The 12,190-nt window shown below is 42.1% G+C and overlaps 1 protein-coding gene across 2 annotated transcripts; it reads right to left on the bottom strand.

Moving 5' to 3' along the window:
• Positions 1–3,704: 3,704 nt before the first annotated feature.
• Positions 3,705–9,342, bottom strand: tdh (L-threonine dehydrogenase). Of its 2 annotated transcripts, none has more exons than XM_084560043.1 (9): positions 9,186–9,342; positions 7,322–7,516; positions 6,961–7,003; positions 6,787–6,857; positions 5,988–6,137; positions 5,730–5,902; positions 5,549–5,639; positions 4,967–5,236; positions 3,705–4,701 (listed from the first exon to the last, which is right to left on the bottom strand). In XM_084560043.1, the coding sequence occupies exons 2-9, from the start codon at positions 7,506–7,508 to the stop codon at positions 4,562–4,564; spliced, it is 1,125 nt and encodes a 374-aa protein (XP_084416169.1). In that variant the 5' UTR covers positions 7,509–7,516; positions 9,186–9,342; the 3' UTR covers positions 3,705–4,561. The 2 variants fall into 2 exon arrangements, with proteins under 2 accessions (XP_084416169.1, XP_084416170.1); XM_084560044.1 differs by lacking the exon at positions 9,186–9,342 and adding an exon at positions 8,245–8,590.
• Between the last annotated feature and the right edge of the window lie 2,848 nt (positions 9,343–12,190).

Genomic DNA, 12,190 nt, shown 5'->3' with positions numbered 1-12,190 from the left:
GATTTTCTGACAGCTGTAAAATCAATCTGGTTCCAGACTACTGGAGCAATGAAATCTTTTAAATGATTTGTGACGATATCTGCAAACATTAAAAAGGAGTCTGGTGAATTCATCATCTCTCAAGATGAATTTCTATCATACTTAATGATCACATCTGTCAGTGTGTAACTGAGGAACATTGACAGCTATGAGGAACTGTCCTGAGTCACCAGTCTGAAAGCCTGGGACCGTGCAAAGCAGTGATATACATTACAGGGCAGGCTTCTACAGTTTCCTCTTGGGGAAAGAGGGTGGGACATGGATGTACGGGCTGTGAAGGAGGCGGTGGGGGCTTGGCCTCCATTGCCATAGCAACAGGTCTCCATGAAGAATAACAGCATAGAGTGTTTAGGCGTCTTTGGCTCAGTGCCCAGCACCTCCCTCCCCCAGTCCTCTTCATGTCTCGTCCTTCACTTTCTGCCCCGGTTCAGCATAATCTGCCGCACACTGGGCGAATCTTATTACACGATGACGAACAAAACACTGGGGGCCAGACGGCCGAGGAAGCCCTGTGATTGGCCAGTGTGAGGCTGGGCCACAAGGTTGTGCACACCCAGTGAGGTGTCTTACATAAGAGGCAAGATTTCCCTTACGAGAAAGGGCACATGAAGTAAAAAGTGAAGGTGCCTCTTTGTTTCCTCCAACATCCCCTGGGCCTCTTCTTGGAAAGCTGACAGATGCAAAACATGCAAAACCAAATTTTAATGTGTGGCTATCTTGCCTCTGGGCCTGCGAGCATTAAAAAGTTCTATATGCGTGGAGTGCAAGCTGGGACACGTGTCTATATGTGCTGTAAATCCTGAAAGATATGTGGAAAGTTTGAAGTCATATGCTTTACACTCGGTTATATAACACCATCTGACATTCGCAGATTAATGTAGATGTAAGTGTAAATGTCTAAGATCATCAAACATTTACTTTAATTTGCAATTCATGTTAAGTTTCTGAAAGGAACTGACTTCCAATCTTTTACAAGAGGAAAGAAATTACATGAACTTCTTTTTAAAATGCTTTTTGATAACTGAATTAATTCAATTACAAACAAAAGAACCTGTCACTCATTTGAAACAATATCTATTTTGTGTATTTAGTAGTGTTCCTCTCCGTGATTGGTTCACCTTACCTTGTCTTCTCTCTGCAAAATCTTACCAAATGTAAGATCATATTTGCACAGAGTCTGCTGGATGTGGGAACAGAGCGGAACAATGCAGTGTCAAATTAGTGGGAATGTGAGAAAATGTTGTTGCTGAGATTTGTCATTACAAAACCAATATGAGATTACAGAACCTTTTCAACTGGGGAGCACAAATGCAATTTTACTGACACACATTCAGAGAGGAGGGATTCTAATTAGCGGTGAAAGCTTTCACGAACGTTACATGAAGTGAATCTCTCGGTAGGATCAGCTTGTCCGTGTCCCCACTCTGTTCTTTCTCTTTCAGCCAAAAAAAAAAAAAAAAGGAAGGAGGATAAACAAGGTTGGTTGGAAGAGATGCAATCCCTGACACAGAGAAATTGAAGGAAGGCTATCAGGCGTGCAGTCATGGACACTGCTTGGGGTTACAGTTTATGATCCTGTTTGGTGAGACCAGGTTTGGTGCTTTTATTGATGTGCTGACGAAGACGCTTTTCTCCGGGATGTTCATCTGTCCCTTCGTCTTCTGAAGGAGTTTAAGTCAAATCAAACAAACAAGAGAAAATTAAGAATCCTATTTTCAACTAAATTAATTGCTTAAGAAAAAAAATGAACCACAAACTTCAGAGAAAGCTCAGTCTAAGATACTAGTACATTTCTAACTGACTGCCAGCTCACACCTTTTACACTGAATCTCAAATGTTAAGGTAGGTTTTGATAAAATGCACAATCTTCAGGATTTATTTCTGTTTCTGATAAGCCAAAATATTAAAAACAGATTTTATTTGTGTCAATGTGGCACACGGCCCTGGTGCTCACATTTGAAGTTGGTAAGACTAGCAGGCCTATTTTTAGTTAGGTTTCTAATCTAATTTGTACACGGTTATGTCACCAAACTGGCATTTTAACTTTAGTTACAACCCACAATCTTAGCAGAAGAGATTTATTAAAATCAAGTCAGCGGTTGCAAGCGCTACATAAAACAGCTGGATGTGTTTTCTCCACGTATGCACTTTCTACCTCTGGAATTCTTCTCAAGCTTCTTCTTTTTACCGTGGCCCTATCATTACGGACTCATCAGGCTGTTTTCAGGTTTCTGCTGCCGACTGCACGGGCGCTTTACATGTTCATGCAATTGGATAGAAAGGCAATCATTCTTTTTTTCCTGACAGTTCCAATAGTCAGATCAATGAAGGTCAGATCTGGGGTGAATCTGAAAATTTTATTTTTCAAGAAGATTCTGCACGTCACAGCATTTTAAGCTTCGAAGATCATCAGGATCACTAAATGCAAACTTTGACCTCAGTTGGTGAGGGTTATGCACTGATGGTAATGATGTTAATGCGCAGTAACTTGAGTAACTCATAGCCCAACAGAAGTGGAATGTAACTCACAGTTAGGTACATAGCCTGCATGCTTATCAAAACATGTGCATGTGAAAATATACATGGGATTAAAATGCAGACTCTCAGCTTTCATTTGAGGGTATTCACATCCAAAGGTGTGGCAGTTATAACAGTTCTTATACAGAGTCCTCTATTTTCAGGTCTTTCCTGTTTTATTTGTGGGTCTTGCCCCCTTTAGTTTTCTCACAAGTAAGTTAAATGTACGCTTCATGAGGTTGAGATCAGGTGACTTACTCAGATAATGAAGAATATTTCACATCTTTACCTTTATAAACTCCTAGGTTGTTCATTGTGCATCTCAGGTCAGTCTAATTACCTTTGCTTTATTTGGCTCAGTCTGAGCCGACAGTATATCCCGAATCAGTTCAGAATTCATTTGGCAGCTTCTGTCTTTTGCCACATAATCAATAATCACTGGCAACTCATTGCAATCGGAAGCCAAGCGTTGCTCATGCATCACGCTGCCTCTGCCGTATTTTTCAAACAATGAATTGTATGCTTTGTGTCATGAACAGCTCCAAACCTCCACCGTCCTTTTGGAGGTTGATGTGAGTTTCATCTGTCCAAAGAACCAGGGCTGATGGTTTATGGTTTGCACCTACTGGTGAATCCTCTGTATTTGCTCTAGTGTTCTATTTGCTGTAGATTAAACTACCTAATTGTGTGTTTAGTAGTTAAACGCAGCAAATAAATCCAAAAACATCACATACCTGTTTAGAAAAGGCACAACACTGACAGGGACCATTGGACTTAACAAATAGTAGTTACTTTTACTATAAGTTTATGAATTCAGAGGATATGTACCCAGTGTAGTATTTAAACGTACTGTAAGGAAATAATCTAAATTTCCTCCAGCATCTGTATTCTGCTTTAAAAGGTGGGGTTCATTCACTTAAGTTTAAGTGCAACACTCCACACATCCCTTCTCAGATTTAACTGTTATAATGTACTGACACCGCTGAGTGTCAGGACATTTTGTACTTGAATGCTTGGCACAGGCTCCTCTCAGAGCGGGTGAGAACTGAGCTAACATACCATACCAGCGGTTTGTTATTTTATGAGACTTGCTCATGAAATTCAATTAACTGCTGTGACCTAAGTGAACAGAAACAGGCAGGCGGGTATACGTTGGAAAAAACTTTTATTGGCAAACACATTTCCCTTCCGTGCCGAAACGATTCGAGAAATGATGAAAAAAATGAAATTAAATAAAAATAATAACATAAAAGTGGACAGGAACTAACGACAGTCTTAAGAAATCCTTTTACTCAAAGAACCCCCCCACATCTTTAACACCGACAAAATAAATAACGTGGAATAAACAGAAGAACAATTCTTAAGAATTACTGCGCCCCACTGCTCTAAATACAGACGCACTGTATCAGATAATCACCACGTGCAGGTGACAGGGCTCACTTATTTGTCAGATATTTTCAAATATAATTCCTTCTAAAGTGCACTGAAGGATACACCTCTTGGTTGATTTCAGCCCTCGGAGCTTTTGGCATACCTGGCTGTTGAGAATCCTTGGAAATTTAACAGAAAACAAACCCCTGTCCCATTTGGATTTTCAAAGTAAAACAGGCAGAAATACCTACAAATGCACAATGCAACGTTCCCAATTTGTCACTTAATTTTTCCCCAGAAACATTTTGCACAACATGCAAGTCATCTTGTTTATCACAGGCCACATGGCCAAGTGGATATCCCTGATACTGTTGACACCGTTCCACTGACAGACTGCTCTTCACCCAGACCTCCGAGCAGAAGAGGGGGAAAGAGGGGCAGACAGGCGGGGAGGATTGTCTAGCCCGCACTGATCTTTGCATTCTGGAGACACGGTTGCCTTGTGTCAAGAAAGAGGAGCCCTTCTGATTTTACAGAGAGAAGTGAGAGAACGACTATGTACAGGCCATGTTTCTCTATTCTCTTTGGTCAGTTTTTACTTTTACTATGTACAAAGAAACGCTGCAGAGCGCCCTCAGTTAGCACGAGCCAGGAGCGTTTCTGCACCAAAGAAGTTGAGCATCGTCTGGACGAGCTCCGGAAGATCGTAATCGTGCTTCCAGCCCCAGTCTTTCCGTGCATTGGAGTCATCAAAGTTCATTGGCCAGCTGTCAGCTGAAAAAGAACAGATGAGATGAAAGTTTTAAAATAATTTTAAAAGCATGTATCAGTTTATCTAATAAACTAAGCCCTCACACAGGTAGCAAAGGCTTTAAGACTATTTTAAAACTAGTTAACGTTCCATTCTTGGTCTGGTCCTACTACTAGCCTACCGTTGCTAATGGTAGCTAGCTTCAAATAGGTTTACACTTTTGATTCCCGTATTTACCATCTGTCACCACAGTCAAAAAAAGTCAGAACAAATCAAAGAGTGGCTCACCAATGGCCTGTCGTACTGGGTCCACGTCATACGTGACCTCCAGCTCGGGCATCTGCTTCTGCAGCTCCTGGGCCAGTTCCTCCGGGGTAAAGCTCATGGCGTTGATGTTGTAAGTCCTCATGCTGAGCGTGTCAACTGGCGCCTCCATCACCTCCAGCGTCGCACGCAAACAGTCGTCGATGTACATCATGGGCAGCCGTGTGTCGGGTCTCAAGTTGCATTCAAATTTGCCGGTTTTGATGGCGTCGTGGAAAATCTGGACAGCGTAGTCTGGGTCGGAGAGAGAGAGAATAGAAATGATCATTACAACAAATCTGATGTAAAAACTCTGTGATCAAATAGAGGGCGAGAGGGGAAACATGCAAGATTGCATTAGCCACCAAAAGAACTGTAGAGTAATGGTGGGTGTTCAGACACGTGAAAATATGAAGATCAAGTTGTCCGCTGGGCTAAAAATGCAACAAGTCATAACAGCCCTCTGGAATAAGGCAGTTACATAACGAACTTGTGACATGACATGAGGGGTACAGGAATAGACCCCATTAAAACCAAAACCGTATGGAGGTATTAACTTCATCTCACCTGTTGTGCCACCTCCTGGCATGGAATCAGCAGAGATGATTCCTGGGTAGCGGAGACAACGGAAGTCCAGCCCGTAGCGGTGGTGGTAGTACTGTTGAAGAACATAATTGGTATGAATTACTGGTCATATAAAATGCTTCCTAGGAAAAGGCCTGTGTCATAGTAAACTTTGGGCTCTCACCTCTCCCATCAGCTCAGCATGGACTTTGGAAACCCCATAAATGGTGCGAGGTCTCTGCACGCACAGATCTGGTGTTGGGTTGCGGGGGGAAGTGGGACCAAAGGCGCCGATGGTGCTGGGGACAAACAGGCGCAGGCCATGCTCTGCTGCAATGTCCAGGATGTTGTGGAGTCCTAAGAGACACACAAATAGCCATTCCATGAGTGCACTGCGAGGACATTTTATGGGATCTTTTCTTTATGTCGGAAGTTTACTCACCGGTGATGTTAACAGAGCGCGCCAAGGACACGTTAGCCTCCCCAACAGCGCTGAGGAGGGCGCTGTAGTGCACCAGCCAAGTGATGCGGTTGTTCACCACAATTTCCCGCAGGTTCTTGTAGTCCAGGATGTCTGAGTAGATGAAGGGGCCTGATAGTGACAGAGAGTTTTAGTTCATCTTGAGTAAAATGACAACATTTATAATTATAAATGAAAATATTCTAAATGGATACTTCTAACTGATTGCTAATATGTCCTTCCCTACTACTTTTTCTTATTCAGTAGCAATCATATGCATTTCCTGTTGCGAATTTCACTTGTATGGCGTCAGAGCTGAGAGATTTTACGTTCCGGCCATGGTCATAAACGTATTTACTGAACACTACCAGGGTCACCGAGTGTAACATATTGATTTGGAGTGATTGACCAACATCCTTTTTCGGGAAATAGCGACGTCCTGTGCAATCTAAACAAAGGAAAATCAATATGAAAGGAAGAGGCTTCGTTTGACGACACTAGTTCTCTTATTTAGATCTGAGGCAACATGGCAACACACTTTATTGCCAAATACCTGATTTTTTCTTAAAGAGTCATAGGCATGGAGCAACGTTGTGCTCAGCCATGTGATGAAACTAAAACTGTCTGAACACAAAGCAGACATTACATTATGAGGACATAAAATCCTTTAGATAACATCAAGGCCTTTGCATAATACGCCTGACCCGTTTTGACTCGTTTTCACATCGGGAGTATTGTCATCTTGTGTGTGCCTGAACTGAATGAATACCAGCTCACTCACCACTGTGGAAAACGTTGCTTGGAGGTTTCCTGATGTCAGACAGAATGACGTTGTTCTTTCCAAACCTTTTCCTGTGAGAGAGTTAATGTTTCACAGCATGAAATGCATTGCACACCACTGAACTGCTCTGACAAGCTATGTCTCATTTGCATTCAGACAAATTACAGTTCTCACCTGAGCAATTTGGCCAGTCCGACCCCGAGCTGTCCCAGACCACCTGCAATTAAAGGAGGGAAACAGAAATGCTGGGTGTCAACAGAGTTAATAATCATGCATGGTTTCCATGGAGACCGAAGTTACTAAGAGGGAGTAGATATGAAAAAGGTCGAAGCACTTGACGCCCACATTTAGTTTTTAAGCTGACATCCCTCTCCACTTTCATTGCTGCGGTGTTAAATTCCCTGCAGGGCACATTTGATACAAGCTAAGCATTTACCTTCAGAGTTCTCCTCTCATAACTCCTGTGCATTTTAAAAAAACAAGTCTCTCCTAAAAGCACTGTGCTCCAAGTGTGGTCACAAAATTCTTCGCTTACCTGTGATGAGCACCTTGGGGTGGTCTGTTTCAGAGAAGGACACGGAGTGGAAGCTGGCATCAGAGGTCACCTGCCTAGGGGAGAAGCTGATGTTGCGCACAGCCACCGTTAGGGGCTGGCAGCCACACCCAGGGGTGCTGAGGAGGGCCTGTTTGGCCACCTTGCTGAGGATTCTGATGACAGGCATGTTGTTACCTGCAGCGGAAAAAAGAAAAAAGAAAAAGAATAATTTTTGACGTTTTCATTTCTGCGTGACAAGGCGGATAAATTCCAAAGCCATTAGTGATATTTCCCGGAGGGAAGCTGTCCACCAAGTTCCTTTAAGCGGAAGATTCTGGTAATTTATTCTTACGAAATTTACGCCAATTTAAATCTATATATCTAAAAAATTGGCTCCAAGACATTCAGTATACGTTGGCCGCCATCATCTGGAAGCCTCTTTATGTGCATTTTTTTTGGCCGAAGCATAAAGTTCTGTCTGAAGCGGTGTGGGCTCCTTTCCAGATCTCAGGCGCCTGGAGACAAACATGACTCGACGGTAAAATTGACACTGAAGGAGACGATTCAATTTACCTTTTATTTCAAATGTATCCTCAAATGAAAAGCCAGTTTATCTAAACATGTTGCGTGAAAATGTGCCAGCAGGGAAGACACGTAGGCTATCCACAGGCGCAACGGAGCGGAGCGCTAGAGCGCATAGCAATGCCAAACAGTTCATCGGTCTTCACATTAATTTAACGTTATTATAAATATATAGATATAGATGATTTAATTGTTTAAAATGTTCAGGTCTACAGAACATTTGGAACTATATTTAAGCATATTGAAAGCCAAAGCCAGTATGATTTTGACCGTCTTTTAGTTTCTTCCTTTGTTCATCACTCCTACTTTTACACAAGGCATCATTTCAGAAATGAACTTACCGAGAGTTCTGGGCGCCGCAAAAAAAAAGGAAGGAAGGGGGTAACTTGAGAGTACTTATACAGCCCTGCCTTCACCGAGAGCCAATCAGGGAGAGAGGGCGTACAGCGCCGTACAGTAGCCTACCAGACAGACAGCCAAGATCACGGTGACAGGACTCGCACACATGCACTTCTGGAACGATTTAGAAATCTCGTTTGCCTTGAACTCCCAATGTCGAAGGCTGTGCAACTATTGGAGCAGAGATCCCAGAGCAGGAACCAACAATGAAACTTCACGCTGTAGACTGATTTTGGGGCACAAAGACCTTGCGCACTTGTTCCGTCTCGCCTCCACGCCTGCATGTGTCACTGTTATGCCAACGTCGCCTTTGCATCATTATGGCAGTTGTGTAACAGAGGGGTGTCACTCATGCCACCCCCTGCTGACTCAGCGCGTCATGGCTTTATCTAAAATCTGCGATTTGCTTCCATATGGTCGCTGCTTTTGATTTTGTTATTTTATATAATTTTTTTCGCGGATAAGAACAGTTATGGATTGCACCCTAAGTAAAGCGTTTTCTAAATGAATATTAACAACCGTCATTTCAGATGTAAAAGGTTTTTAAAGTATATGGATCTGTGAGAGGCAGCGAGCCACCCAGACACATGAAACAAGGCCAGGGCACCGGAGGGGAGCTGTCCACGGACTTGGCACACTGCCTGAGCTCACAGCAAGTCACTGTTACACCATCAGTTTAAAATGATTTAGAAGGTGGGGCTTTGCCTTGCGAAAAGAAAAAAAAAAAAAAAAAAGGTCTTAACAAAGCACACTGTGATCAATGAAGGACGCACGTGGCAGAGAGGAATAAATTAAAATACAGTTATGATTAAATTATTATTTATTTATTTTATCCGAGCGCTACAATAAAGGTAATAAAGTATAAAGGGAGCAGTTTACTCACCAGTTTATGTCTAAGAAGAGCAGCAACCAAAAATCCGGTCTGACTTAACGAGAATGAGATGCGGCTTCCTGCTCTGTGCTGATCCAGTCGCCTGCTGCGTTCTGACGCGATGCCTGTGTTATCTCCTTCCAGTGTTGCATCAGCTGCGTCTTAAGGCTATATATCAGCGGCCATCTGGTCTCGGGGCAAACCGGTTTCTTCTCGGATTGGCGGAGCCCCGGAGGTGCGGTCCTCCCTCACAGACCACTCCCTCCCAGCCTCACACAGCGCCGGTCAAACCTGAGACCTCAAAGAAGGGAGTCTACATCCAAGGTACCATGTGACAAACGTGTTTGGTACGGGATGTGGTCCCTGATGCAGCCTTATTGTGTAGACAATACTACAAGATTGTGACACTGAGGCAAAGACACTTTATTATAGCACAAATAACCCATATTATATGACATTACATTGTCTTATTTCAGGTTTTTCTCCTGAATGAATTACTTTTTCTATAAAAAATAATGTAGTAACAATCTAAACACAGTTTCCCAGAGGTCATGTTTTAAATTATTTGGTCTGACCAATAGTCCACCCCATAAACAAAACATTATCACTTTCCATTGAGTATAATATATTTTTATGTTGGTAATTCCACTAAAAATCTCTTAAAAAGTGAATAAACGGAGTTGAATTTATTGAATTATTACAAATCTCTCCTGATTTTTTTTTTTAAAATATACATTTCTGAATGGTCTTGTTTAACAATATTTAAACTAGTAGTTGTGTGTCTTTATGGCTGCACATCAAATAAGAAATGAGATATCACACTTAATTTTGAACATTTCAACAACAAACATGTTAATTGGAATCTTTTGGCTTTTGAATTGAGAATAAAGTTTGGTGTGTCTGCTTCTCTGGCTGCACAGTCACCATTTAAAAGGCTTTGTTTCCTTTAAACTTGTAATATTGTGATGGATCGCATGGAATCACTCAACTATGTTACTACCCAAGTGCAAGTACAACCCCCTGATCAGAGTAAGCTCACGTGTCTATAAAAGCCGTACACTGAGACGAGTCAAAATTAAAAAGTGCAAACCCCATGGAGTCTTGTAAGCCAACACTTTTTATAATTAGATTAGTAGCTTTTGTGGCTTGGAAGTAAGCGTGAGAGGTGAAGCTCTACAGCCTCTCAGATTCATGTTTATCAGTGAATGTCATGATGTGAGTATATGTACACACCCTCTGTTTGACTTTGAGGTTTGTTTGCGGTAGATAGAGGTTGGCCAGAGACTGACGATGTCTCTGAATGGAGCAAGTGGAGGGTGGGCTTGGGAGCTGTGGTGGCCTCTGAGTGGTGAACGTGTGCACACACCCACGTCTGTCATCACTGAGAGGGAAAGGAACAGGTCGAAAACAAGTTAATCTGTAAACTGACACAGTTTTCAAAAAACAAATCCTTGACATCTCTAAGGAAATCTTAGATTAAATGAAGCGGCAAAAAGCTAAGATTTATTTTGTCTTAGGTACGTGAACTTGCATAACCTCGATCCTCCACTCTTTGCTTCCAGGAAACATGAGAGGAAAATGATACCTGATAACTGTGAAAGGGTGCAGCTCAACACAGAAATATTTGTAATATAATTCAAACTTGGCTTCAGTTAGAAAGCATATTTTTCACATAAAAAAAGTAAGGTACACACTCTTGTTCCAAGAGGCCATCAAGGGGTCTTTTGTGATTAAGCAAAGCAAGGCTTTCAGCCATAAATTCAGTGCAGTGACACAGACAAGGCCACATTAACACGGCGAGAAGAGTGATGGATGAACGGTAGCACTGTAAACACTGCGGCTGCCATTACATGCCTCCATCTAGCAGCTGATCCCTGGCTATTTATTCCCAAGTCTCTTCGTCAGATGATTTGTTTCGTCACAGCAGTGGCAACATATTTCGTGAGGTGGCCTGTGTGCTGTTTACTAATCCCTGGACAAGATGGAGACAACCATAGGGGACAGTTGAATTCAAAGCCTCTATAGTATTTGGTTGTTTGTAGAAGCAAGAATAATTGAGTTTTTTGGTCACTGGAACAATGATTCTCACATAAGTCTTACAAAGCTGTCCTGTTGAATGTTTTAGTATATCTAGCTCATTGCCTGTGAAGGTTCTCAGTCATCCAGGTCAAGGTATATCCAAACAACGTTAAAGAAAGGCAACTGGACGTAGAATTTCTTGAAGATGTTTCGTCACTCATCTGAGTAGCTTTTTCGACCCTAATGAATGGTGATGTAGGTAAGGAGGACAAGGACAAACTGTTCCTCCCTCAATGACAGGTAAGTATCTATTATCTATTGACAGAAACTAGTAGTGCCAGTTTCTGGTCTTTAAGCTTGTAACATACAGACACTGTTTAAGCCAGTTTCTGATGGGCTACACCCACAGACGTTCCTATTTAAACCCCAACTCCCCCCGAGCCCCTTAAGCTTGTTACATACTCCACGAGAAGCGAGAAATTTGCTCTCGCTCCTAGGGTTGCGAGAACAAGAAAAATGTTTGTGAGACAGCAATCATCTTTAGAACCAAAGAAGCTACTCGCATGAGTGGCGAAACATCTTCAAGAAACTCTACAAGCCCAGTTGTCTTTCTTTAACATTTCTGGGTATGTAGTCTATCAGCTATAATGTGCTCTGGACGTAGAATGGGTGCAACACATGAAACTTTGTTGATGAGATTGACGAAACTGCATCAATCAGTTTAAGTGGCTACAAAACCAAAACAAAGAGCTGAAAGAAACGGGAAATATTTCAACTGATACAGGGGAGAAAATACAATTAGATAGTCCTACAATCAATCAGAGTAACGGAGTATGTGAAATTAAACTATTAAGGCATTCTCAATAAATGCCTGCATGAAGTTTCCACTGTTATTCTTTTGTCCATGGAGTTTACCCACTACCCAACGGAGCGACTTCAGACCAACTTTCCGCAACTAGTAAAAAAAATAAAATGAATAATCACAAACCATCATTTGT

The sequence above is a fragment of the Chelon labrosus genome, assembly GCF_963514085.1.
Source record: "Chelon labrosus genome assembly, chromosome: 14".
NCBI lineage: Eukaryota > Metazoa > Chordata > Actinopteri > Mugiliformes > Mugilidae > Chelon > Chelon labrosus.
This window is presented reverse-complemented; position numbering and strand designations above follow the sequence as displayed.

Bases quoted from the DNA above. Each gene is read 5' to 3' on its own strand.
- tdh (XM_084560043.1), bottom strand. From the start codon at position 7,508: ATGCCTGTCATCAGAATCCTCAGCAAGGTGGCCAAACAGGCCCTCCTC. The intron at 6,138-6,786 runs GTGAGTGAGCTG...TGTCACTATCAG, and splicing joins AAGCAACGTTTTCCACAGTG to GCCCCTTCATCTACTCAGAC. The intron at 5,903-5,987 runs GTGAGTAAACTT...TGTGTCTCTTAG, and splicing joins GCGCTCTGTTAACATCACCG to GACTCCACAACATCCTGGAC.